This window comes from Rhizophagus irregularis, chromosome 25, assembly GCF_026210795.1.
Source record: "Rhizophagus irregularis chromosome 25, complete sequence".
In the NCBI taxonomy this organism is placed as follows: domain Eukaryota; kingdom Fungi; phylum Glomeromycota; class Glomeromycetes; order Glomerales; family Glomeraceae; genus Rhizophagus; species Rhizophagus irregularis.
Window position 1 is genome coordinate 1,998,031 of NC_089453.1, and position 26,778 is coordinate 2,024,808.

Sequence of the window (26,778 nt, forward strand, 5' to 3'; positions counted from 1 at the left end):
ACATGCTTTAATACGACGTGGCATGCTTTTAACGCAATTAATAATTACGGTATTAAGTTAAAAAAATTTTCTTTTGAAATATTTTTTTTTTTGTGTGACTATACTCTTGACCTTTTTCTCAACATTTTTCTTCAAAACAGCCCACATATTCTCAATAGGTTGAGATCTGGGCTATAGGAAGGCCAAGGAAGGATCCGACCTAGACAGATTAAAACCTTTTGAAGTTTGCCCCGTGGAAGGTGAGCTCTCAGATCATTTTGAACATCACGGGAAGTGTGTTTCGGGTCATTATCTTGTTGAAAGACCCATCGATTACCATGTACTTCATTTGCATTATCATATAAATCAGTCCTAGTTAAAACTTTTAATGGACCAATTTTGTATATCTATATAAATCATTTACCATTGACAATAACTTCAATCTTAAGATGACTTCATTTTTTTCATTTCAACCTTATCGACCCTAATATTAAATGTTGCTGTGTTAATATTCAAGTCAGTGAGAATAACAATACAAAAGAATTTCATGCACATTCAATAAATTTTACATTCTCGTTCTCCTTATTACAAAGGTACCTTTCATCTTGTTTTTATACAAAATTTATCCAGACAAGTCATAATGTACGCAATATCCGACATAATCAAGTATTAGGTATTAGAAATAGGGTTAAATATTTAGAGGTTGAAACTGGTTAAGCTCGTATTTGTTAATTTGACGCATGATTTAATCCAATAGCCAATCAGAATATATTGATGATTATAAATAAATAATGTAAAAGAGTAAGAGAAACCATCTAAAAATGTTTTATTATATTCACTAAATATATATTGTATTATAACTACAAAAACGAACCTTAAAAATCAAAATATTCTACAGTTTACAACAACCAGTAAAATGATGATTTCTGGGCAATTAACACTTAATCGTTTTATTGTCCTATTTTGTCTTGTTTATTATTTTGTTACGCAAATTTTATAGTGATGACTGATGAGATTTGTAGATTTGTACCAGTTGTGAAAACTGATTAATTTAGCTATATTAAGCAAGCTCTAATTGATTAACTGATTATCAATCAGTTTTGACTGAATAAAAATTCAGGTTCAGATGGTTTAAACCATCTTTTTACAACTCAAGAGATTTGAATAATGATTTTTTTATTGAAGGAAACTTTTCAATATGATTAATTATATAAAAAAGAGATATATTGGATTAAAAATTGCCCGCTAAACCAATAATATTATTAACTTCAAGCGTATATGTAATTATGTATTGTTAGTATATATTATATAAATTTAGAAACATCAGCCACAATTTCAAATCACGTAAATCACGTCCAGTAATATTGTATTATTCAAAAAAAGTAAATAATCATGAGACTATCATGAGTCATCTCTTTTGAAGAATTACTAATAATCAGTAACTATAGAAACAATATTGGAAAAAAAATTATGTTGATTATGACATAATTTTTATACTCTGACTATAACTAGAAAATTTATATAAAAGGCCTTTCCATCCACAAATTTTTTTAAAAAAAATTCTCTCTTCCTCTCTCCACAGCTGAGTAGCCAAAAAGACCATCAGTTTCTCCTTCTCTCCAGCAAAGTAAACAAAAAAAGCTATTCTTTATTTTATTCTCACTTTATATTTCCTAAGTAAAAGCTTTAATTTTTAGCAATGACTTAAACATAAACCAAAGAAACAAAGCTTTTTTTGCAGAAGTAGACATAACCTAGGCAAAGAAAGTGGGTTGGGAGCGTGGGTTCATGTGTGTAGGTGGTGGTGTTTTAACTTTGTTTTTTTTTTCGTCTTTTTTTTTATTAGGCCTATCTTCTCTCTGCCAAGATTTTCTCTTTATTAGGTTTTCTCTTAGATCCCTATTTTTACGTCTTTCTTTAAGTATGTGGGTAAGGTGCACATATTTTATTAGAGAAGTTCTTGAAAAAGAGTGCGTATCAAGTATTAAAAACGCGAAATTTTTTTTTTTTTGATGTTTATACTTTGTATTTGTTATCTGACCTCTTATCATTGGATTGTATTAATTTTTTTTTTATTTATCAGTTACAGCACTATTTTGTATTGAAATACTGGATAACAGATGAAAGTTCTCTGAATGGAGCATTACTGATTTTCTAGAGAGTGTAAATGGCTCAAGAGACTTTAAAAGAGGTGTGTATTTTTTTATTTGCAAAGTGGGTAACTTCCTAAGTTAAAATTAGAACGGATAACTCATTTGAGTCGGGGAGTTCACAAATTTTACTTAGGAGGGTACTGGATTTGTTTGTTTGGGTTGGGTAAGGGTGAGCAAAGTGGGTAATTCCTTGAAATTACCTGCTTTTTCTTTTTTATTTTATTTTTATTTTTATTTTTTTTTATTCCCTTTTTTTCTTCTTTTTTTTATTATTATTTTTTTTATTTCTCTTGTTCACTTGATAACCAACTCAAGCAGATAAAATCCTACTTTGTTATTAGTAAAGTCTGCTAATTTTAAAAGGAGGAATTAGCTATGTCTTCTTTATCATTAAATAAAAATTTAGCACACTATTAATAATTTTTACTCTCTCATAATAGGTAAATGCAGATATTTACAATCACTGGTAGAATGAAAAAATTTCTTAAAGGAGTTTTTGAAAAAGAGTGTATATTAAATATTAAAAATGTGAATTTTTTTTTTTTTGATGTTTATACTTTATGTTTGTTATCTGGTGGTGTTTAACTTCTTTTTTTTCATCATCTTTTTTTTAGGTTTATCTTCTCTCTGTCAAGGTCTTCTCTTTATTAAGCCTTCTCTTAGGTCCCTTTCTTTGCGTCTTCCTTTAGGTATGTGAGTTGAGAGTATGGGTTAGGAGTGTGGGTTTGTGTGTTGTGTTTTAACTACATTTTTTTTTCGTCTTCTTTTTTTTTAGGTTACCTTCTGATTTGACTCTTTATTAGGTCTTCTCTTAGATCCATATGGATATGTGAAATAATAAAAGTTTTAAGGAAGAGATACTAGTAAGAAATTCTATTAAGTACACTCATGTTTATGTATTCAAATTTTTCAAAATGTCCAGTTATTTCTTGTGTATAATTTTCTAGGAATATGGTCATTATTCAAGTTTGACATATTTTGCTACTTATATATTCGTATTCTTTTGTTACGCAACCCACATACCTAAAGGAAGACGTAAAAATAGGAATATTTCATTTTCTTTCTCACATCATACATATGATCGAATATACTGAGAGATTTTATTAAATTTTTAATTTATACGTTCTAATGTTATGTCTTCTCTGTTAATTTGATAATAGATTTCTCAATTAATATCATAGATTTACAATATAATAAGAGAAATAATTATACAGAACAAAATATTACTAGTGTAACAAGTAACAAATAATATGCGATTTAATTTATATTTTATTTGGAAAAAAATGTATATAAATATTAACAGTCCAAGAAAATTAGTCCAATTGATTTAATTAAACATTACGTGATCAAAAAAATCAAATCAATATTTAATTTATTCAAAGTCTATTTAGTCACAGAAGATAATACAGAAGATAATACATGTAAAATTATAATAATATATAATATTTATACATGAAGTTGAAATTAATTTTGAGTATAATTAATAAAGAATTATATGATCGAAAATAATCAAAATCAATTTCAATCTTCATGTATAATAATAAAAAAAAATTGATAATATAATGAAAAACAAATAACCACTCTTTCGTTAATTTAATAAAATAATTTAAATTGTTTCATTTTTACTTACCAACAAGATAAAAATAATCATAAAACTAATTCATTGTCACTAAATTCTTGTATGGCTAATTAAGAAAATTGATACATTTAGTTACAAATTTATTACTTATTCAAAATAAAATATTTACTGTAATTAAGATAAATACCTTCTTCTTCAACAATATGATCTGTTATTTATAAAAATTTTAATATTAATTAATGCTAATATATCTTATTTTTTTAAAAAATAATTAAAAAATTACTATAATATACATACGCAAGTTTTCACTTTGTAATATTTCATTAATTTTGGTCGAATAATTGATCTTTCTACTTGTATAGTAGGATTTTGGGTGATATTTAATTTCTGGTTCATTTTCTATAAATTGATATATATTTATAATAAAGTTATTATCATTTACAATGTAATGAAAATATTCTATTAATCTGAGAAAGTTATATTTACCAGGAACAGGTATTCTTTCTTCTTCATCTTCTTCAAATGGGTAGTTTTCAATTCTTTCTAAAAAGAACCATTTTAATTCTTCAGCAGTTGGCCTCTTTTTAGGATCATTATCCCAGCATCTTTTCATTATTTCAACATATTCAGGTATTGTTCCTTCCAAAATTTCTGGTCTTTTACCTTTACAAATCTCTAAAGAAAGTTCTAAATTATGAGGAATGTTATAAAATGCCGAAACTCCAGATGTCATCTCCCACATAATAATCCCAAAACTATATATATCAGAAGCTTTCGTATATGATTTACCACGTAAAACTTCTGGCGCTACGTATGGAAGAACTCCATACACATCATTTTTTCTATTAGGTTGATTAACTGGTCTACATAATCCAAGATCACTAATTACTGTTACTTCATGATCAAAACAAAGTATATTTCCATTATGAAGGTCCCCATGGATTAAATTTAATTTATGAATACCCTCAAGCTGTGCTGAAATTAAAAGTAAATTATGAAATTTATCATTTGGATTATGCTTTTTTATCAATAAATTATTTCTTAAATTACCATAAGGTAATTTTGACATTACAATAATATAATTTAATGTATCTGGATCCTGTGTTATTCCATTTAATGGAACAAGAACAGAACCATTTGATCGTACTTCATGTTGACATTGTAAATGTAATTTCCACTATATTTTAAAAAGAAAAAATTGGTTATTTTAATATTTGAATATTAAATAATTCGTTATATACAGTCTGTAACTTACCTCATTTAAAAAATCCTCATCAATTTTTGATGAATCATTTAAACTTTTAAGTACTACATATTGACCATGTATTTCATCATTTTTAAGAGGATTTTTAATTTTTGGATTAATTGCATCTTCATAATCTTGTTCGTTAAGATCTTCAAATTCACGTTCCCATTCCTGTTTTTCATAATCCCATTTATCTATTAATCCATCTAACCAAATTGCTTTATAAATTTTACTAAATCCACCTTGAGCTAAGAAAACAATATTTTTTAATCTATTATAAGGAATCCATTCAAGTGATTCATATACATTCCTTGCATTTAATTGAGCTTCTTGAATAAATTTATCTATATGCATATTTCCACTAGTCCAATTATTAAAATTTTGTTGAAATTTCTTTGAATAACATTCTTTACACCAATCTTCAAATGTATTTGGTTGATTACATTCAGTACACAAACCAAATTCTTGATCAAATATTTGTTGTTCATAAATACCTAATTCACCATCTTCCTCATTTAAATTGTTTAAATTATTTAATTCATCATTTAAATTATTTAAATTATTTTCTGTAACAATTTCATCTTTATTATTAATATCATCCATTTTTTTTTTAAAAAAAAAAAGTTAAACAAGTTTTCAAGTATTTATAAAATTTTAAAATTACGCAATTAGAGTTTCAAATTGTACCAATCTGATACGAGCACAGTAAATCTTATTGGTTTAATAATCAATTCCAATCGGAGTTCCCCTCCGAATAAATTGTACGAATTTAGAAAATTTTGTTGATCCAAGAAATCTGATTGGGCGCAGTAAATTTTCCTGCAAAATGTTGATCGCACTATATGACGTTAATCCTCATTGTGTCGCAGCAAAATTTCAGAGAAAAATTCTTAATATATAATATACTGTATAATAACTTACTTTTAGATACTTTGCAAGTTTACTTAGGTAACAAAGTCCAAGTATTGAGTATCATTTTTGATTTAATTTGATTTTATCATTAAAACCATCTTGCAAGATGATAAATCAGTTTTATATAATGTACGATATTATAGTTATCCTTCCGAACTTTAACAAACTCTTAAGGCAGTTAATAATATATTTAGTATATGATTTTAAATCCTATTCCACATATTCGACAGGAAAACGATCTGATACACATTCCAGCAGAACTAAAAAAGAAATTATAAATTGTGTAATAAAAAATTCAAAGAAATTAACAAAAAGAAAGCATTTTAAGTTTTCTTTAAAAATCAAGCCATTTAAAATATCCTTTTAAGCAAAGATGATAATGATCAATCTTGTTTCTTATAATCCCATTTAACTATCCATCTAACAAAATTGCTTCATAAATAGCATAGTTTTACTTAGTGTTGATCAAGCCGATTTTATACTATTAAAAAAAGCGTGTTAAGTACAAGCCACCAAGATTTCAATCAATTTTGAAAAAGGTTATTTTATTTTTTCAAAAGCTTCTTATACTCGTCTCAAGTTACTATTTTTGTTTATATATTCTTTACAAAAAGATTTAATAGACAAAAATTTTAGCTTCAAGGTGCTCATTGGACTTTCAAAGCGCTCATTATTTGCTGTAGCTCAGTTTGTACTTACATTTCGTCAAACTCAGGAATAAATAGCCTGGCTTATTTCTTTACAAATTTACTTATACAATATAATGGTAAGTTAAAAAAATTTGGGGTTAATAAATTTTGTGTTTTCATGGTGTCTTGTTTTAGATCTCTAATATTAAAATTTCAATATAATATAGAATAATAATAAGTGTAATGAATCACGAAAGTATTATATTCAGGAAGGTAGAGGTTTTAAGAGAAAATTCTTATACTCCAGCCAGTGATTTATATATAGTCTTTCTATGATTATGTGGGAATTTTACATCTGAGTACCACCATTTAATAATAGAGCACATGATCTTTAACTTAGTTTGAGTATTTGTTAAGGTGAACGTCCTGAAATTATTGAAAGTACACCACAATCAATGTTATGTAGATTTGATGAAAAAGTGCCGGAATGAAGATCCACATCTTCTGAAGAAAAAATTATTGAAAAATGGATCATTCTTCCTTATGAAATGAAAATTGAAGAAATAAACTATTAAAAATGCCAAACGGTAGTGGTAATATATAACAGATAAAGGAAATTACATAAACTGCAATAATGTGAATAATGTAGAGAAAATAACGTATATTTAGATCGATCAGATATTGTGTAGTTTCTTGTTTATGAATTTAGATGAAGAAAAATTTCCCAAAAATTATACTCTTCTTGGTATAAAGTATACAATGCTAGTATACATCGAATCTTCGATGTAATGTAATCCAATCAAGTGAATAATTTCAACCCGATTCAAGTCTGTTCGTTAATTCTTATCGAAAAAACATTTATATAATTTTTGAATTATCAATGTTTAAGATACATATCAGTGTAAATAATCCAATAAAATTCTTTATTTATTTTTTGTAAAATATTTAATATACACTAAATCATTACCTACACTAAATCATTACCAAAGTTTGAATTTCTGAATTTCTATCTAAAGAACAATAAATAGATTAATACAAGTTATTGTATACATGTAATCAACCATAATTTTACTGCTTTAAAATAAAACCCTCTCAAAAAAAAAAAACCATATATTTTAAAATTTAACTAATGAAATACGGACTTACATTAAATTCTTCATCACCAAAATCTGTAACTTTAAATTTCTTAATAACACCTAATTTAATATATTTATTAATTATTTCTATATTTTCATGATATGTATCTAAACTATTTGTATCATAATTAACAATTATTAAAGAAATTGATCTTTGTGATTTAAAATTTAACCAACTTTTAAAAAAAGATTCTAATTCTTCTGGAAGTAATTTAAATCTTGCATCAAATAAATGATATAATATTAATTCATAAAGATTATTTTGAGAATATTTTAAAATCATTTCTAATGCTTCTTTTTCACTTAAATATTCATCACCACACCAAATTTTAATACTTTCTAAATTTTTACAATTATTAAAAATTAATTTTAATGTTTCCAATTCATTATTTTTAATACCAGTAGAAAGTTTTAAAAGATTTGGACAAAATTTAGTGATAGCTAAATTTAAAGAATTATCACCACAACCTGAATATTCACATACATAAAGTTCTTTCAAATTTTTTCCATTATTTTCTAAGAAATTTATTAATAATTCAAATTTTGGACGAGTATGTTGTAATTTTAAAATTCTTAAATTTGGAAAAACAACATATCTTAAGATTTCAAAATCTTCAAAATTTTCACTTAAATTAAAAGATAATTGAAGTTCTTTTAAATTTTTAAAATTAATAATAAATGATAAAGAAATACAATGATAACCTCCAAGAAGATCTAATTTGATTAAAGTATTAGGAAGTTTTGACATTAATAATTGAATTGTATTCATAAATTCTTTATCTGTAAAATAATAAAATAACTCTATACCAAAATATTTCAAATTTTTTTGAGAAGAAATTAAATCTTCCAATCCATTCGAAATAATACCTTCAATTTTTATATTAAGTGATTGTATATTATAACAAATTTGAGATAAATGATAAAAAAATTCGGAAGAAATATTTGAATTACAACGTAATTCTGTAAGATTTTTTAAACAATCTTTTGCTCCAGGGTATAAAGTAAAAGTTATATTTGAATAATATAAAAAAACTAAACTTTTTAAAGAAGAAATTTGATTCATAAACATTTTAAATATTTCTTGAACTACTATAATATATTTATTATTATAAAGACCTTGTGATGAAAAATTTTGTTGATTTCTAAGAAGTTCACCAATTTTATAATGAACTAAATTAATTGATAATACTTTACAAAATGATGCATAATTGAAAATAGGAGTTTTTGAATTTAATGTTGAAATAAAAATTCCATTTTCATATAAAATTTCTTTTGACTTGTTTGGAAGACAAGAAATTAAAGTATTATAATTACAAACATTTCTCCAAAAAATTCTTACTGCAATTTCACACCAAAAACGATTAACTAATATACATGAATACAAAGTAAATTTATCATCTTCCAAATATTCTAAAATCTCATACAAACAATCTGCGGTAAGTTGAGTCATTGTTTTTAAGAAAAAGGTAGGTTTAAAATTTTATAAAATTTTAAAAAAATTTTGTTTAACCGTTTATTTTTATGATTTGCTTTGTGTTACAAAGATCAAGGTCATATGATCCTACTATTTTTGGTTATAAAATTTGCAAATTTTTGGTTGCATGATTATCATGTGATGAAATTAAAATGGATGATTTTCAAAATAACTTTTAAAGCCCTATTTGTGTGAGAATTATGATAATCGAAATTTATTCTAAGACAATTTTATTAAATTGAGCAAAGAAACAAAATAATACTAGTAATAGATAATATTTTATAAAATTATGACAAGATGAAGATGAAGAAGTTTATATGGGAAATCATAGACCTATTCGAACACATACTGAGATGGAAACTACAGAAATTGGATGTCAATCTTGAACAAATAAAACCATATTACTTGGAGAGAATTTTTCCAAGTATAATCAAATTAATAAAGAAGACACAAATGTAAACATTAGAACGTACAAAATTAAAAATTTAATAAAACCTCTTCCAGTAAAAAGTGAGAAAAAAAATTTACTATTTTAACAAACGCGAAAGTGACTATAAAAAAAAAGAATAATTATTCATGCGGAAAAACCGAAAAAAAACTAAATAAAAAATATGCCTTGATGATTTGAAGTAACAAATAATATGTACAGAAAAAAATGTATATAAATATTTAATAGTCCAAGTAAATTAGTCCAAGTGTATACAACTTACTCGCGTTTAATTTATCACAAACAGTAGTTTGATTTAATTCAAGTAAACATTACGTGATTTAAAAAAGGATGATAAATACATGTACTGACAATATACCATGAATTGAAATTAATTTTGAATATAATTAATAAAGATTAAAATAATCAAAATCAATTCCATCTTAATGTATAATAATAAAAAAATAAAAAAACAAATAACCACTTCGATAAATTTATACTTATTCAAAATAAAGTTTTTAATCAAGGTAAATACTTTCTTCTTCTTCAACAATACAGTCTGTTATTTATAAAAATTTAATATTAATTAATGATAATATATCACTACTATAATATACATACATAAGTTTTCACTTTAACATTTTATTAATCACCTTGAGCTAAGAAAACAATATTTTTAGTCTATCATTCAAGTGACTCTATACACTCTTTGCATTTAATTGAGCTTCTTGAATAAATTTATCTATATGTATATTTCTATTGGTCCAATTATTAAAATTTGTTAGAATTTTTTAGAATAACATTCTTTACACCAATCTTAAATATATTTGGTTAATTAAATTCAGGGCATAAACAAAATTCTTGATTAAATATGTGTAGTTCATAAATGCCTAAATTATCATCTTCTTCATTTAAATTATTTGATTCATCATTTAAATTATTTTCTGTAACGACCTTATTATTATTAATTAATATCATCCATCTTTTGAAAAGTTTAAACAAGAATCATAAATTTTCTAATCTAATTAAGAAATTTGATATAGGCATAGTAAATCTTATTAGTTTTATAAAGACCTTTATAAAAAATTACGCATTCTAATCAGAGTTTTCCTCCGAATAAAGAATAAATTAATTGCACCAATTTAGAAATTTTTTTATCCGCAGTAAATCGTAACCTGAAACGTGACTTTCCATCACCGGTGTTGCTCCACATCACTTGCAAAATCCTATTTATCACACAAAAAAAAAAACTCTCTCCCTTTTTCTCCATTTTGTTAGTTTTCCGCAGTAATTTTGCGCATTTTATTTTTTTAAGTTTCTATCTGAAACACTCAAAGGGAAGAGGCCCTACAGGGTGCCTCGGGCATACGACGAGGTTTTATTGCTCTCACAATACCCATATTCAAAGGGTTGGTAATGTCTTATTTTCCAAGAGCCGACGACTTTGCTCCAAGACTCGGATATGACCATACGCTTACTGGTCCTGAGGACTTTATCTTTAACCATGATACTATACAAAGAGTATCTCCTACCGAAGACACTTTATCGGACACACTTTCACCTTCTTACGACTTAGAGGATTTTAGGTCTTTTCCTTCACCTCCAAAAAATTATAATTTTTCTACGAAATACGAAAAGTTTCACGTGACTCCAAGCCATAGAGCCGGTTATAACAAGATTTACAATTTTAGGCGTTCAAAAAGTTTCTTTTTTGAGCTGGTTGATCATTTACCAAACACCAATGAACTTCAATTGAAGATTTACACAAATGATTATCATATGTCTTCTAGCCCGATTAGTCATAACTCCACAAGTCAACTCCCGAATTTTAAATTTCAAATATCGAAACAGCTCACGCACTTTTTTTCAACACAAAAAGTTATTCCTCGACGTTTTCAAGAAAAATTTTTCACGCTTATTCGTAAAAAATTATTGGAGCGCTTAGATTTTATAGTATCACATGCTCAAAAGAAAGATACAAATAATCACATGACTAAAACTTTTTTTAATTTTTCGTATAAGAAATATAGATTTTATTTTGGTATCTACCTCCCATGTAATCACAGTCATTCAGTGGATCCGCTTAGCAACACCGCAGTAGCCTGTCCTATTCCTGTTCCTTTCACAATGTCACTTCATCGCCACGCCTGTATTATCCATCACAAAAAATTGGTCCTGTACTTTATTTCAAAGGATAACAAAATACCTGATGTCAGTAATTGCAAAACTTTCAAAGATTTTCACGCAACTCGCCTTTACAATAGATGGGCCAAAAAGAAGACACATAACAACTTCTCGAATCGATTAGGGATTTCTTTCACCACAACATATCGCGCATATCATAGTAACGTTGTAGCTAAAAAACGACTTAATTTCATCTAGGCAAAGTTTATAAGAACTTTCAGCATACTCCTAGCTCACGTCCAAAAGTCAAAAAACGACAAGAGGCACGCTTTAATGCATCAATGAGGAAAACCTTTCACAATGCTAAATTGACACCTGATGCTCCGATGGATGACAAACTTCAAGCTGCTCGGCATCATAAATTTTTGTTTCAAGAAAATCAACATTTTAGTACACCTATCAAACATCTTCGTTACAAGAAAAAATTTATTGTACCCAAACAAGATGATTATACCTTTCCGCTCCCGTTTCCTGAAACTAATACTAATCTTATGGTAGCCATGTCCGATTTAAATCCTATTGACAGCTCCGTTGTATCTACACTTACTGGTAATTCTACACCACCATCATCCATTATCGATACTTTTGAAAACGTGCCTGCACATTACGTTCTGCTAATTCCGGAGGAACCTTTTTACAAAGGCGGCTTACTTAATCAACCCTCTCGTAGCAAAATTAGGAAACGCAACTTGAATCCATTAACGGTTGGCAGTAACGCTTGGTTAGCCCATATGAAAGAAATCTATGATCAACATGAAGAGGATATGAAATATGAACGTGAAAAAACTGACGCTGGAATCCGATGGGATACTACTCCTGATTAAGGTATCTATCAAGAGGATTTTTGTGCTGCGATTATGGAATATACCGATGCTCGACATGCTTACGAATTAAAATGACTTGAACTCTCGTCTATCACATATACCGTGCCTGGATCACTTAAAACAAGCGAACGAAAAAAGCGAGAAAAAGATATCACTAGAAAACGACAAGAAGATATGGAAATCTTAGAAGAGCTACTTAATCGTGTCGAAAACCTCAACCATGCTATATATATGGAATACCATAGGAAAGTAGTTGGCTTAAAATATTTACCTTGTGCCCTCATGGAAGAACGTTTACTCAAAAGACGTGCCTGTGATAATGGCAATCTGGACACTTTCTACGGTCTTCATAAATATAAAACGGTTTGTATAAACTCCATTTCAAAGGACTTGGTTATAAGTTCGTCTAACATTACGATTTAGTATAGATTCACTCATTTTATTATATAGATTTTATATAGTTTGTTTCTACTTGTACATGCTTATTAGCATTTTTGTTCTTTTATTTTCGATATATTTTAACAACTCAAAATAGTGTAAATCATTCCACCTCTTACAGTATTTACAGGTGGCAACCTTATAGGTTGAAAGAAAAATACGGATTAGTGCTAGTCATTTAATTGCTTTTTCCTTTTACCTGCTCCTTCATCGGTCGTGTTGTTGGAGTAGTCTATGGTATATAATAATTAGTTAGGGTCTGCCCCTCGGGATAGATGTTGGACTAAATGTTGGGCGCAATTCTTGTAATTAATGCTCTTTTAGAATAGTCCTTCCGACTTTACATAAAATAAAATAAAATAAAATAAATCCTATTTATCACACACTACCTGTCACATTTTATCATATTGGTTCGATTCATTAATTCAAAATTAATTAAAGTAAATCACATAATATGTATAACAAAGTTACAGAAAGTTGTATCAAAAAAAGCTAATTAACAAATCAATCGTTGATACAATATTTGCGTTATGTAAATTCCAAATTTGTAAGTTACACTACTATCATACAAAAAATAGTCAAAAGCAAAACAAATAAATAAAGTAAAAAAAAAATCATGCATGTAATTTATAACATGTAAATAAAATATTCCTTTAATTTATAGTTCTTTTATATCAAAGTAATTTATTATAATACATATGCAGCGATAGAAAACTTAGATAATATCCAAATTCCAAACCTAACAAAAAAATTTTTTTATTCACCAATCCATTTTTATAATTTTGTTCAGAGTTTCCTTTTAGCTAGATGATTAAATAAAAAAGTTTAAAAATAAAACTTGATTGTAAATTGTAATAAGTAAATAAAGTAACTAATATTGATTTTTCCAGTATTATTCAATATAGATTTCTTAACCTTTTCAAGTTCTTCCCCTATGATGTTTCACATTATCTTTGTTCACCTGACAGTACCATTTAGTTGTAATATTATTTGTCCTTTCGATTTTGTGACACCTTTTTTCTTATCACTTCACTCAACCAACTTCTCAACTTAACATTATTTCTACCTAATCTTTTTATACTATCTATATATTTTATACACTATTTCTGCACTACTTTCTTTCTGTATGTTCAGTTCTTGAGAAATATTATCAAAAAAACTTTTGCTTTCTCTTGTTTGTTTAAACATGTGTTCAACATAATTTAAAAAAATATTTTTGTGTTTGTCCCTATTCTACTAAAGTCTTCTATAAGATTATATCTTTGTAAAAGGCGTTAACAAATACTTTTGGTAATAAATATGATCTTTTTAGCATTTTTATATGAAATGTTTTATTTTTCTTTTGCAAAAAAATTTGGTCAAATATAAATAAATATAATATAATAATATGATTTTAATAAATCATTTATAACTTATTTATTATATTAACAATATAATAAAACTAGTAAGAGACTAATTATTAAATAACAATAAAGAATATAAACATATTCTAAACTTTTAAGTTCAAATACTTCATTAAATAAATTAACTTGCAAGTTATATAGATTAATCTTCTAAACTTTTTAAATAATAGTAATAGGATTATTCCTTTTGCCTTTCGCAAGTAATCCTTTAATGACTTGTTATATCTCCTTATTTGCATTCTAGGTTCGAAGACCAAGCCTCTTAGCTTTTCAGTTAAACATTGCTGCAATCAAATGAATTTCTTTTATACTCTGGCCGACTGGAACAATTAAGTAACAGTTAGATCAGGAAGTCTGTGCGGAAGTACTTTTGTTGATAAGTCTGAAACCAATCAAGGCTCAGCATTAAACATTTCATCTCAGAAGAAATTCTTGTTGAACCTCAGTATAATCTAATTATTCTATGCTCTTTCCTCTCCTTTTTCAACTTTAGAGTAATAATAGAATATTATATTAACTATTTATTCAAGATAAGAATATCTGTATCCTGGGCTTTTAAGGATATATCTATATCCAGGATATAGTTCAAAGTTCAGAATAAGGTGCTATTCATTATTATGAATTATAATGATTTTAAATGTCTGCTAAAATTCTTTTACTTTGATCCATAAATTAGTCCATCAGCATTTCAACTATGACATATTCAAATTAAAGTGTATACAAAAAATTAAAAGAAGTGTATGATACAATGAAAGGTTTAATAAAAAGAAGAACTATCACAGTATTAAATCATAAATAAGTTTAAATATTTTATAATCGCTTTTTTTCTCAAGAGACTGTCGACCAATTTCTTTTCGATAAAAATGTATTTGATTTCATATACCTCGAGAGTAATAAATAATATTTATCCATGATATTATTAGAGTGTGGAGAAACAAACTCTGAAAAATTTTTTGAAAATATTTCAGAGAATTTCTTACAAATATTAAAATATTTTGAGATTTTAGAGAAATTACGTAAGAGTAAGCACAAGAAGGTAGCAAAATTATGTGGTAATTTTGTAAAAAGGCAAAGGGTAATGAGAAGCTAATGGCCTAATAGCAAGATTATGTGGTGGTGTTTAAATAAGTATAATAATAAGTGTAAATAGGAAGTAAATTTTAATGAATAAATATAATTTTAGATGAAAATGATTTTTGTGATATAGTGAATTTTCGAAATTCTTGATTTTTTGATTTTCTTGATTTTTTGCATTTTTTTAATTTTTTTTTTAAAAAAAAATTTGTAGTTTTGCTTAGAATTTTCTTAAAACACGTGTTACGTATAATATATATAATTTGTCCTCTTCGGTCATTTACGGTTGCTTCATGTAAGGGTATGTCTGTCCGCAATCGTAATCCTCCAATGAAGTTTTTTGTTGTGCTGACACATTTTCCCTTTTTAAATTTGCTATTATTGATATTTTTACTGATTCAATTTCCTTTTGTACTCCCGTCGCCATTTACATATTTTGTGATACGTTTCTTTTTCTGTAATACGTTTTAAATTTTTATTTTTTGTGTTACTTGCAATACCGCTGACTTTTCCGTTTTCCTAGTGTATATATGTTCATTTGACTATTTGATTTTGAATTTTTGAAATTTTTGATTTTCTTTATTTTTTATATTATTGAATTACTTTTTTTTAAAAAAAAAACATTGGAACATTTTTTTCGTAGTTTTGCTTGAGCCTTTTATAAGAAATCACTCGTGCATTCATGAAATAGAAATCACTAAACACGTGTTACATAATATTATGTAATTCTTTGAAGAAAGAAAATTCTGCCATTATCTCCCTTTGTAATTGTGTATAATAAATCTACTTTCTAAATAAAAAATTTAATTAGTTTCAAATATATAAATAAAAGAATTGAATTAAATAAATGAATGACTTTTAACTTACCAACTGAAATAAATTACCAAATTATTTTTTATTAGTTTAACTTATATATATACAGTATATAATACATAAAAAGTAATAATAAATTTTACTAAATAAATAACTTATAGCTTACCAATTAAAAAAATATGCAAATAATTTTTAAATAAAAAGTTGGTTACAATCTAAATGTAATAAAATATATTATTATTAAATAAAATTTAATTAGTTTAAATATTTTGTAAATATAATAAATGAATTCAATAAACTTACAAACTACATTATATGATACGTAACTTACGCCCTGTAGTGTTATTAATTTATTAATTAATTAAATGTAAATATTATTAAAAAATATATAATATTAAATATATACTTACAATCTTTTGTTTAAATAAAGTTTAATACACATAAAATATTATACATACATAATAGAATAATTAACTACCATTTAAATACAAACAAATTTAGTCATTAGTTATTGGAATATTATTTAATATGTAATAAAAAAGATAACAACTGATAACTTATTAACTAATAAAATTTGATTATAAAGAATATTAACAAAAATAAGTAATTCAACTATTTATTCAAATTATACATACATTAAGTTAATAACTGCTTATTATTAACTTACAAGCAGGCATCGCCACTCAACCGGAGAAAATTTAATATTGCCGATTTACGCCAATTTATTGGATTGTCGTCTCATCACGTGATATGACGTACAATTTTAAAGATAGTAATTCAGTAATTAATAGTGTCAATCCTATCATAGCCAAGCGAAAAAATAATGGTGAATCACATAATCATTTAAAATTCTGAGTTTATTCAATGAGACCCAACCCACGAAGATGTGGATCCTCGTAATACCAAACATATTTTAAAGCAATAAAATTCTCTTCGCATAATTCTGATCACGCATCACGTCATCAACTGCTTCTCAAAGTCTCCTTCATTTTTGTGAAAACATTTATATGTTGCTCAAACATGCTGCTGTTTACCTTGTACCTCTATAGCAAATCCATATTGTGGATATTAGATGTCAAGTTCTAGTCCTCGAGGATGTTCAGACGTTATTAAGAAGTCTGATTTGCAAATGTCAGAAGGTGGGACAAGAATTTTAGTTATGACTTCGCGACATAAGTTTCGTGTTTTATTGAAACCCATTTATGACCTTTGTTACATATCCATTGCATTGGAACAAAAAGGTTTATATATTCCGTAAAAAACACATACGACTTCTACTGTGAGCGATCTCCAAGATCACAAGAAAAATTACCATCACATTGTGAATACTATTCTTTATTCGATAAAGTTGTAGATCTTTGCCACATCTCCAAAGCATTGGAGTAGTTGAATTAACATATTCTGTTGGCTGTTTCATTTAAGAATAAATGTAATTATTGCAGACATGGACTTGAAACTGAATAAAATATTTTATAAATTGTTTGTTTTAGGAAGGCATTAAGGTTAGAAGGTCGTCTCCACCAGTACATCTATAAATATAATATACAGTATATCTATTTAAATAATAAAACAACTAATAATATCTTCAATAGTATATAATATATATTTTAAAAAAGTGAAAGTAATAGAAGTGTTTATATGTATGTACTAAAAATATTACTAAATAACATCAATAATACCAGTTACAGACTTACAGTAATATATCAGCTTGTTTGAAAGTTGAAGTAATTGGATCACTATGGCACGCTAATAAAATCTTATTACTCATGTAAGTTTTTTACGTATAATTGTTAAACACAGAAACTTTGCCCGGGATTTAACTATGGTCGGCAAAATATATACTAGATCTATGTGAATCAAAATTTGATCGTGTATAATATTATTTGCTCAGTGGAGTAACAAATTAATGATTTTTTTTTTTTTTTAAATAGTAACGCATTTTATTAATTATTTAAATTTGAAACAAATTACATAATCAATTGTTAAAATACTTAGAGCCTTAATAATTAATAAAAACTATTAAAACCCTATAACTAAGTATTATCGAAAAATTACTATAACTAATTTTTTAAACTAATCTAAATAATTAACTAATTTAACTGTTGTATCCCAGCTGTTATCTATATTAATATTGTCTGCTAATTTACCTGTGAGCTTATTAAGCGTTACTAAACTAATTTTTTTATTTAATCTATTTTTATTATCTTTTTCTAATTTTTCTGCTGTTTTTAATTTTTTATCATTTTTGTCATTTTTCTCGTCTTCGTCCGGAAATTTATTTAGGTCTTTTTTATTTTTCCTTAAATCAGCCTTTTTAATATTTATTTTTTCCTCAAGTCTTTTAACTTCGTCGCATCTTGGAATCCATATACGCCTTTTGATCTCGTTATACATAACGTAACAAATTAATGATACAGATACAACAGATACAACAGATACAACAATAATTTGTAGTGCTAAATTTAGAACACGGAAAATACGTGAATATGCATGTTAATGTGAAATTTGATAAATTTAATAAATTTAATAAAATATTTATTTAAAGGGTCATTATTTAAATATTATTTTTCTTTTATTTACACATTTCCTTTTAAACTTAATTTAAAATAAAATAAATTTAATTAAAGAGATTAAAATTTTATAGCTACTCACAATTAATAAATTTTCAATATTCAATCAAAAAGTTCTCAGTCTGCTACTTCCATTGGTTCAGGAGTAGACGCCGTGGAAATTGCTTCATCGTTATTTTTTGTACTCGTTGATTGCATACTATTGTTCTCTACAGTCTTTACTTTTTGTAGTCTGACTATCTCACTTTCCAAAAATGAAATCCGTTTTTCCTAAATAACATTAATTAAAATTAATCATTAAAATAGTAAAAGATTAATATTATAAATATTTTTAAATTTTAAAACACTTATCTTTAAAATGAAATATGAAATAATAATTATAATGATATTGTCTTTTGTCCAAAATTAAATGTTGGACATACAAGATTAACCACCAACTCACAAATCAGGACCTTTAAACAAATTATGTGAAATCTTACCTTTACTTTTTCATTTAGTTGCATTTTATCTTTGACTTTCTTAAAATATGACTTATCATTCGCGATTTTCTTTTCGAAATTAATTACTGTAGATTCACGTTCTGAAAGCCTTCGTTCGAGATCCTCAACTCGAGAATCACGCTCTGCAAGTTTCTTTTGAAAATTCATATCACGATCTGCTAATTTTTTGTCGAGATCAACTATCAGAGGATCACGGTCTGTGAGTCTTTTATTGAGATCTGCTACCAGAGAATCACGTTCTGTAAGTCTCTTATTGAGGTCTGCTACCAGAGAATCACGTTCTGTGAGTCTCCTATCGAGGTCCGTTACCAAAGAATCACGTTCCGTGAGTCTCTTATTGAGGTCCGCTACCAGAGAATCACGTTCTCTGAGTTTTTTATTTAAATCCGCAACCAGAGAATCGCGTTCCGTAAGTTGCTTATTGAGGTCCACCACCAAAGAATCACGTTCTGCGAGCTTCTTATTATGGTCTGCCACCAGAGAATCATGTTCCGTGAGTTTCTTATTATGGTTCACCAGCAGAGAATCACGTTCTGCGAGTTTCTTATTGAGGTCCACCACCAGAGCATCACGTTCTGCGAGTTTCGTTTCTAAAATACTTATTTGAGACTCACAATCATTAAGTTCTTTCTCAAGATCATCAACAACTTCTTCACATCCAACGAGTTTCTTTTCTAGATCATTAGTTAATGATTCGCAAACAGTATATCTTTCTTTAATAAGAACTGAATACATTTCAAGCTCAAGTTCTCGATCCTCAGCATCTTGTAATTCAGATTTCAGTTTTTGGATTTCATCTTCATACTCTTCTTTGATATTCATGATGGCGAGTTCGGCATTTTTACGTTCTTCTTCACTAAATAACAGATCATAATAAATTAATTTGTTAAATAAGTATATGCACAAAAGACATCACAAAGTATCGAATGTTCATACCTCTGCTCAAGAGCCTTTTGTATTTCTTCAACTTGCTTTTCTGTACTATCAATCTTTTCCGCCTTATCATTAAGGACGTCTTGTACTTCCTTTCTTAGTTTTGTGTTTTCGAACTGTAAAAACAAAAATTCATGTAATTAATAAATGCAACGTACTATTATTAAAGCAAATGACATACTTTAAATTTCTTTATTTCATTTTTGAGCTGTTCGTTCTCACTATTAAGTTTATTAGTATTGTTTTTTGTTTGTTGCTGCAGCTCTCCACGAAGTTTTATGTTCTCGTTCTGTAAAAAAAAAAAATAGTATTAGTTAATAATGAATTCAATTAAGAGTATACCCTTGAGCATTGTATACCTTAAGTGACGCTATTTCAGTTCTAAGCTGATTTTCTTCAGCAATAAGTATATTACTCCTATCCTTCTGAGATTTCTCCTAAAAATATATCAAAAGTTTGTAAAAGGACACAATTAAGTTATGTAATAGAGAAACAAAATATAAATAAATATTTAATTAATATTTAAACCACCAACCTGAAGAGATTCTGCTTTCTTTGTAAGCTTACAATTTTCGTCAACAAGTTTCGCATTCTCTGCTCGTACAGTGTGAAGTTCTGATTGAACTCCCATTAGTGTTTCCTTATTCTGCTGACTCAATTCTCGCGCTTGCTGTGAAAGTGTAGTACAAGCTTCAAGTAGAACGTCGTTTTGTGTAGACAAACTTTTTATTTTATCATCTTTCTCTTTTATACTTTGCCTCAACTCATTGATAACTAAAAAAAAAAAGATTCGGTTAAAAAAAGAGTAACAAATAATTACTATTATTATAGTAACTAACCTTTCTCTTTTGTATTGACAACGGTAACAATTTCATCGACGGTAATTATTCGACATTTAATTTGAGAAACGTTTTTAGATAATTTTTCAAATTTCGACAAAACATTTGATGATTTTTCGATCGTTTGTTTATTATTTTGATTTGCATCAGAACTAGTAGGAGGTTGTTCACTTTCTTGTGCCATTTTTTTTTATTTGATTTTCTTTTAAATTAGTTGTTGGAAAGCTTTTAAAGCTTTTTCTTGTAAATAAGTTTTTGAGAGAATTCGGTTAAGATTATCACAATTACCACAATTACCGTACGTTTTATATAAACATGATAAATTGTTACACATGAATTAATGCGCAGAAATTTTACGGAAAAACTCATTAAAAGTGACATGTGATATATTATCTTTTTTTTTACATGCGCAAATTTTTGGAGAAAACAGATCAACCTTGGTATTTCTTTCAAGTTATTTAAAAAAAGGGTTGTATAAGACATGTCACAAACTCAGTTTGTTCTTGGTGTTCCTCCGCCAACGTGGAACGACGGTGAAGAATTTCGAATTCATTGTGGAATTTCCGGTATAATACAAGTTTTTAAAGTTTATATCTGGAATGTTGATAAGTTCTGAGCTTTTCGGAAGTTATATTTCGTTTCTAATAAGAATATTTCGTTCTTTTTGTTTTCAGATGGCTTGACTCGTAATATTGAGCCAATTGGTAACCAATTCCTTGCATATGTCCGTCGAAAGTTGAATAATTACTCTTTTTCCGATGACGAACGTATTCAGGCAGAAGCTGCGACGGAACAAGCTGAAGAAATTATTTTAGAGGATTCTGAAGAAGAAACTTCAGAATTATTAAATAGAGATCCAAAAGATTGGAAGGTAATTATATGGAAGAATGAATTGATTTAAATTGATAGATCTCAATTAATAATACTCCAATTATTTAATAGGAACAAGATCACTACGCAGTATTGGGTCTCTCTAAATATAGGTGGAAAGCTACAGAAGAGCAAATAAAACATGCGCGTATGCTTCTATTTTACTAAACGAATTTTCTTCGTTTTAAATTTAACTTTGAAATGATTAATTTTTTTTTCAATTTAATTATGAACAATTATAGATCGGAGGAAGGTTTTAAAGCATCATCCGGATAAAAAGGCCTCTAGTGGGGATACGAATGATGATGCTTTCTTCAAATGCATACAAAAAGGTTTGTAATTATATTTTTATGCTTTGATTTAAATGCAATTACGTCGACTTATTTTTGTTGAATATTTGTTAATTAAATAGCTCATGAAGTTCTTTCCGATCCCGTCAAACGTCGTCAATTTGATTCAGTGGATGATGCCATTGATGATGAAGTACCAAGTTCAAAAGCTAAGGGTGACTTTTTTAAGACATATGGTCCTATATTTGAACGTGAAGCGAGGTGGGCTTTGGATTGTACGAATGGAGTATTATTCTTGATTGATATATTTTCTTATATTTTATTATTTGTTTCGTTTAGGTTTTCTAATAAAACTCCAGTCCCCATGCTGGGTGATATAAATACATCCAAACCAGAAGTTGAAGCGTTTTATGATTTTTGGTATTTATATGCATAATCATTTATATGTTCTTTGAAAAATTAAATTAAAATACATTTATTTTACTTATAGGTATAATTTTGATTCTTGGCGTTCTTTTGAATATCTTGATAAAGAAGATACTGATAGTACAGACAAGTGTGTTAAAATAATTATTTTCATTTAATTATTTTTTTTCTTTTTTTTTTTTAATATTCAATCATTATATGTCGATTTTTTTTTTATTATATAAAGCCGTGATGATAAACGATACATTGAAAAGAAAAATAAAGCCGAAAGAGCAAAACGCAAAAAAGAAGATAATATTAGACGAGGAAAACTTATTGGTAGAATTTCGTTTATTTTTACTTGTATTTATCATTTTCAAGTTTGAATTATTATTTAACAATCTTTTATTTTTTTGTGGTTAGATCAGGCGTTGTCATTAGATCCACGTATTCTAAAATTTAAACAAGAGGAGAAAGCAGCAAAAGAGGCAAAGAAAAGAGAGAAAGAAGATGCTGCAAAACGGGCCGAAGAAGAAACGAGAAAGGTATTGTTGATAAAACATTTTCCCTTACATTATTTTTCTAGCTCTTTTCATTCAAGATTGGTAGCACAAATGCTTCTATAACGGGTTAGAATGATCTATCCGTTTTATTAGTTTATTCTATCTGATTTTGTATGTTAGTGATCTTTAACAGTATATCTCTGCATTGTCGGTTTTTGTTTACAATGTATATACACAAGATGTATTTAATATTGATAAACACTATTTGAGAGTATATCGCAATGCAAAGTTCTAAATTTAGAAAAAGAATTCATGATGGAATAGAAGATTAATTATCCAACATAATTATATTTTCGTTTCTAAAGGCTGCAGAGGAAGAGAAACAAAGGAAAGAGATGGCTGAAGCTGAAGCAAAACAAAAGGTTTTTAATCCTGATTTTATCATCGTTATTTAAAGATATATCTTAAGTATACGTATTAACACATTAACTGTATAGCAAGCCGAGGAAAAGAAGGAAAAGACAGCGAAGAAGAAAGTTATTCGTAATGAAAAGAAAAATATCAAGACACATGTTAAGGTTCGTTTGATTTTTTATTATGTTTATTGAAATTTTTGTTTAAAAAAAGAAAAACTTTCCCTCAATATATTTATAATAAATACGTAATTTTATAATAATAAGAATTATAATTATTTTTACCCGGAAAATGAAACACCACCAGTGGAAGTTATTGATATTCAATTATCAGAATTGGATACATTATTTGAAAATCTTTCTTTGGAGGAATTGCAAAACGTAAGAAAGCAATTAGATTCTTCTCAAGATCGTCATACTGCCAAGAAGGTTTTAGTTGAAGAAGCTAAAAGACTTGTTAGTGCTGGAACTTTATCAGCTGATTCAATTAAACATTTCAGTCCAGGTATATATATATTTATTTAGATAAATGTGACAAAGTTGCTAATTTATTTAAAAAAAATACTGAAATTATATTAATCCAATTAGATATCAATGAAGTGAACGTTAAAGAGACTACTCCAGTTGAAGAACCTGTCATTAAAACGACGGAAGAACCTAAAGAGCGATCATGGAGCGTAGAAGAAATATCACTGTTGATTAAAGCCGCAAATAAGTATCCTGGCGGTACAGTGAATAGGTAAGATAAAATTTATTTATCGACCATATATAGAATCTTTATTAACTTAAACTATTTAAGGTGGGAAACAATAAGTGAATACGTCGCATATCACGCAAATTTACCACTAAGAACTAATGATGAATTGATTAAAAAATCCAAAGAAGTCCAAAAAGGTATAGAAGATTTTATATAACTTGATGTTTTATATGATAATATAATAAGCAATGAATAACGAATTATTTGACAGGCGCAACTGCACTAGAAGAAGATGTGCGTAAACTACAGCATCAAAAGAAACATGCCGACACGCGAATTACAGAGCATCCTTCAATGCGTGAAGCAACTATTAATTATGATGAGCCAGTAGTAGCACCTGCTGAATCGCAGAATAAATCACAACCTACATCAAAAGCGAACAAAAATAAAGCAAAGAAATCCACCAAGGCACAACAGTTAACTGCTCCAACCTCAGGAAATACCGAGGAAAAAGAAACTTCTCCAAATGCGACAGAGACTATAACGACATCAAAGGAGACCACCGAAAAAACTATTTCATCTAATGGAACAACCACCACAGCCGTAGCATCGTCTACATCATCATCTACATCTACGTCTATGTCTACATCCACATCTACATCCTCATCTACATCTGCAGCAGCGACACCGTCACAATCAGCTACTAACTGGACGGCAGCTCAACAAGCTCAGTTGGAACGGGCTTTACAAACTTATCCACGAGAATGGAAAGGCGATGGTGATAGATGGGACAAAATTGCTGCAGCAGTCGACGATAAAACAAAAAAGGAATGCAAACTTAGATTTAAGGTAAGAGAAATAAGTTAATGACAAATTTATTTTGTTAAATTTAATTCTTTTATTAATTTTTATTTTTATCTTTTTTTTAACCTTCCTGAAGTATTTATCTGAGCAAGTCAAGGCTAAAAAAGCAGCAATGGCAACGGATAAAAAATAATTTATGAAATAACTATTTTATCCGGAATTTATTAAAACAAAGAAAAGATCAAATTAATAACTCGGATAATTTTTTTTACTATTAGTAATTTGGTTAATCAAATTTAACTTTGAGCGTTATAGATTTATTGGAATAAAAAAAAATCGTGCACAAAAACTATAAAATGTATAGAATAGGTACAATTTTGGTTTTTTGGAGGGTAACAATCATCTTTTGACTTGTTCAAAAATAAAATGTTCAGAAAGTTAAATAATAAATATAATTATTTATTTTTATTTACTATTTATAACAGTATATTAAGTATGTTACATTTACCACTTGACTGGTAAATTAGCTCTATTTGCAAGTGCTAATTTATGTAATTGCTCCTTTTTCTTTAAAGCAGCTGAATCCCCATTGATTACAGCTAAAATTTCGTTAGCTAATCTAATACTAAAATTTTTACCGGATCTTTTGTCAGAAGCATCCAAAATCCATCTAATACCTTTATGGCGCCTTTGGCGTTCATTTAAAGCTTTAGGAATTAAAGTTACTTTTGAACCTTTTTTATAGCTCATATGACTAACCAGTGGAGAAGCTTTTTCAATAGCAGCCTTAGTAATTAAATAAGGATCATTATGTGTTTGTCTACGTATTTCTACCATCGCATCAGCTAAAAAACGTCTTGCAGTAGCTTTTTTACCATGGCGCATTATAATATTTACTGCTTGTGAAATTACAGGATCTTCCCTTATGAATCGAGGATCATTTTTATCTATAGTCAATTTTGTTGTAGCATCTGCTTCAGTTGAATGTACAATTGCTGTTTCAAGTGTGGGATCGAATGTGGGATCTTTATTTGTAGCAAATATTAATGATGCATCTTCTTTACTAGAAGATATATTCGTTGTATCAAGTATAGATTCAGGTGTTTCAGGTGTAGAAGTTGAAGGTAATTTTGAAGTTGTGGAATCAAAAAGAGATGGATCATTTGATGATAAAGAAGGCGATGAAGAATTTGTTATTGATTGAGAATTTTCACCAGAGGTTGAAACTGTTCTTGATCTTGATAAAGATTCTTTTAAAATTGAAAATAATTCTTTACTACTTAAATTAATATCATTTTCTTTATAATTTAAATCATTAGATAAAATCTTATCAAAAAGGTCAACTTTTTCATTCTCCTTATCTTTTATATTATTATCTTCGTTATTTTTATTATTATTATTATTGTCGTTTATACTACTACTACTAATACTATTGTTGTTATTATTATTAATATTATCTTCGTTATGATTTTTAATCGAAGATTGAAAGGAACGATAATATGATGAAATTAATGATGAATTTCTTGATCTGGTTATTAAAGTTGTTAGTGGACGTTTATTTATCGTAATAATATTAGCGGAGAAGTATCTTATAGAACTCATTCTATTCTAAAAGTTATTTATTTATTATTTTTTTGCAAATCCCCTTTTATATAGACACGATTTTGGATCTGGTTTATCTTT

The 26,778-nt window shown here is 27.4% G+C and overlaps 8 protein-coding genes across 9 annotated transcripts; 3 read left to right on the plus strand and 5 right to left on the minus strand.

Moving 5' to 3' along the window:
- Positions 1 to 3,480: 3,480 nt before the first annotated feature.
- Positions 3,481 to 5,560, minus strand: OCT59_016904 (uncharacterized protein; the record flags this gene model as incomplete). Its single annotated transcript, XM_066145997.1, has 6 exons — positions 3,481 to 3,817; positions 3,899 to 3,919; positions 4,009 to 4,110; positions 4,198 to 4,888; positions 4,967 to 5,205; positions 5,371 to 5,560. The coding sequence occupies 6 exons, from the start codon at positions 5,558 to 5,560 to the stop codon at positions 3,780 to 3,782; spliced, it is 1,281 nt and encodes a 426-aa protein (XP_066003728.1). The 3' UTR covers positions 3,481 to 3,779.
- Positions 5,561 to 7,620: 2,060 nt separating this feature from the next.
- On the minus strand, positions 7,621 to 9,084 carry OCT59_016905 (uncharacterized protein; the record flags this gene model as incomplete). Its single annotated transcript, XM_066145998.1, has 1 exon — positions 7,621 to 9,084. One exon carries the CDS (start codon positions 9,082 to 9,084, stop codon positions 7,621 to 7,623), a length of 1,464 nt encoding a protein of 487 aa, XP_066003729.1.
- A 1,867-nt stretch (positions 9,085 to 10,951) lies between these two features.
- On the plus strand, positions 10,952 to 12,543 carry OCT59_016906 (uncharacterized protein; the record flags this gene model as incomplete). The annotated part of the gene is made up of 3 exons (XM_066145999.1): positions 10,952 to 11,121; positions 11,602 to 11,750; positions 11,918 to 12,543. 3 exons carry the CDS (start codon positions 10,952 to 10,954, stop codon positions 12,541 to 12,543), a joined length of 945 nt encoding a protein of 314 aa, XP_066003730.1.
- Positions 12,544 to 12,717: 174 nt separating this feature from the next.
- OCT59_016907 (uncharacterized protein) lies at positions 12,718 to 12,966 on the plus strand (the record flags this gene model as incomplete). The annotated part of the gene is made up of 1 exon (XM_025328543.2): positions 12,718 to 12,966. The coding sequence occupies one exon, from the start codon at positions 12,718 to 12,720 to the stop codon at positions 12,964 to 12,966; it is 249 nt and encodes an 82-aa protein (XP_025166156.2).
- A 5,378-nt stretch (positions 12,967 to 18,344) lies between these two features.
- OCT59_016908 (uncharacterized protein) lies at positions 18,345 to 18,701 on the minus strand (the record flags this gene model as incomplete). Its single annotated transcript, XM_025312009.2, has 1 exon — positions 18,345 to 18,701. Exon 1 carries the CDS (start codon positions 18,663 to 18,665, stop codon positions 18,345 to 18,347), a length of 321 nt encoding a protein of 106 aa, XP_025166157.1. The 5' UTR covers positions 18,666 to 18,701.
- A 125-nt stretch (positions 18,702 to 18,826) lies between these two features.
- Positions 18,827 to 21,395, minus strand: OCT59_016909 (uncharacterized protein; the record flags this gene model as incomplete). Of its 2 annotated transcripts, none has more annotated exons than XM_066146001.1 (7): positions 21,114 to 21,395; positions 20,810 to 21,048; positions 20,634 to 20,711; positions 20,456 to 20,563; positions 20,278 to 20,390; positions 19,321 to 20,197; positions 18,827 to 19,233 (listed from the first exon to the last, which is right to left on the minus strand). In XM_066146001.1, the coding sequence occupies exons 1-7, from the start codon at positions 21,295 to 21,297 to the stop codon at positions 19,219 to 19,221; spliced, it is 1,614 nt and encodes a 537-aa protein (XP_066003731.1). In that variant the 5' UTR covers positions 21,298 to 21,395. The 2 variants fall into 2 exon arrangements, with proteins under 2 accessions (XP_066003731.1, XP_066003732.1); XM_066146002.1 differs by having other exon boundaries at positions 18,959 to 19,111; positions 19,327 to 20,197.
- Positions 21,396 to 21,463: 68 nt separating this feature from the next.
- OCT59_016910 (uncharacterized protein) lies at positions 21,464 to 25,575 on the plus strand. The gene is made up of 16 exons (XM_066146003.1): positions 21,464 to 21,679; positions 21,788 to 21,984; positions 22,056 to 22,131; positions 22,226 to 22,315; positions 22,396 to 22,534; positions 22,613 to 22,693; positions 22,764 to 22,829; positions 22,926 to 23,017; positions 23,102 to 23,223; positions 23,547 to 23,603; positions 23,679 to 23,759; positions 23,862 to 24,099; positions 24,183 to 24,333; positions 24,394 to 24,488; positions 24,563 to 25,140; positions 25,232 to 25,575. Exons 1-16 carry the CDS (start codon positions 21,595 to 21,597, stop codon positions 25,286 to 25,288), a joined length of 2,205 nt encoding a protein of 734 aa, XP_066003733.1. The 5' UTR covers positions 21,464 to 21,594; the 3' UTR covers positions 25,289 to 25,575.
- On the minus strand, positions 25,377 to 26,716 carry OCT59_016911 (mitochondrial 37S ribosomal protein uS7m). The gene has a single exon (XM_025322480.2). The coding sequence runs from the start codon at positions 26,695 to 26,697 to the stop codon at positions 25,600 to 25,602; it is 1,098 nt and encodes a 365-aa protein (XP_025166161.1). The 5' UTR covers positions 26,698 to 26,716; the 3' UTR covers positions 25,377 to 25,599.
- Between the last annotated feature and the right edge of the window lie 62 nt (positions 26,717 to 26,778).

What these genes read in the sequence shown, in the direction of transcription:
- OCT59_016910 (XM_066146003.1), top strand. Translation starts at nt 21,595, where the DNA reads ATGTCACAAACTCAGTTTGTTCTTGGTGTTCCTCCGCCAACGTGGAAC. An exon ending in TAGACGAGGAAAACTTATTG is followed by an intron (nt 23,018 to 23,101) that starts GTAGAATTTCGT and finishes TTTTGTGGTTAG; the next exon opens with ATCAGGCGTTGTCATTAGAT. An exon ending in ATCCAAAGAAGTCCAAAAAG is followed by an intron (nt 24,489 to 24,562) that starts GTATAGAAGATT and finishes ATTATTTGACAG; the next exon opens with GCGCAACTGCACTAGAAGAA.
- OCT59_016911 (XM_025322480.2), bottom strand. Translation starts at nt 26,697, where the DNA reads ATGAGTTCTATAAGATACTTCTCCGCTAATATTATTACGATAAATAAA.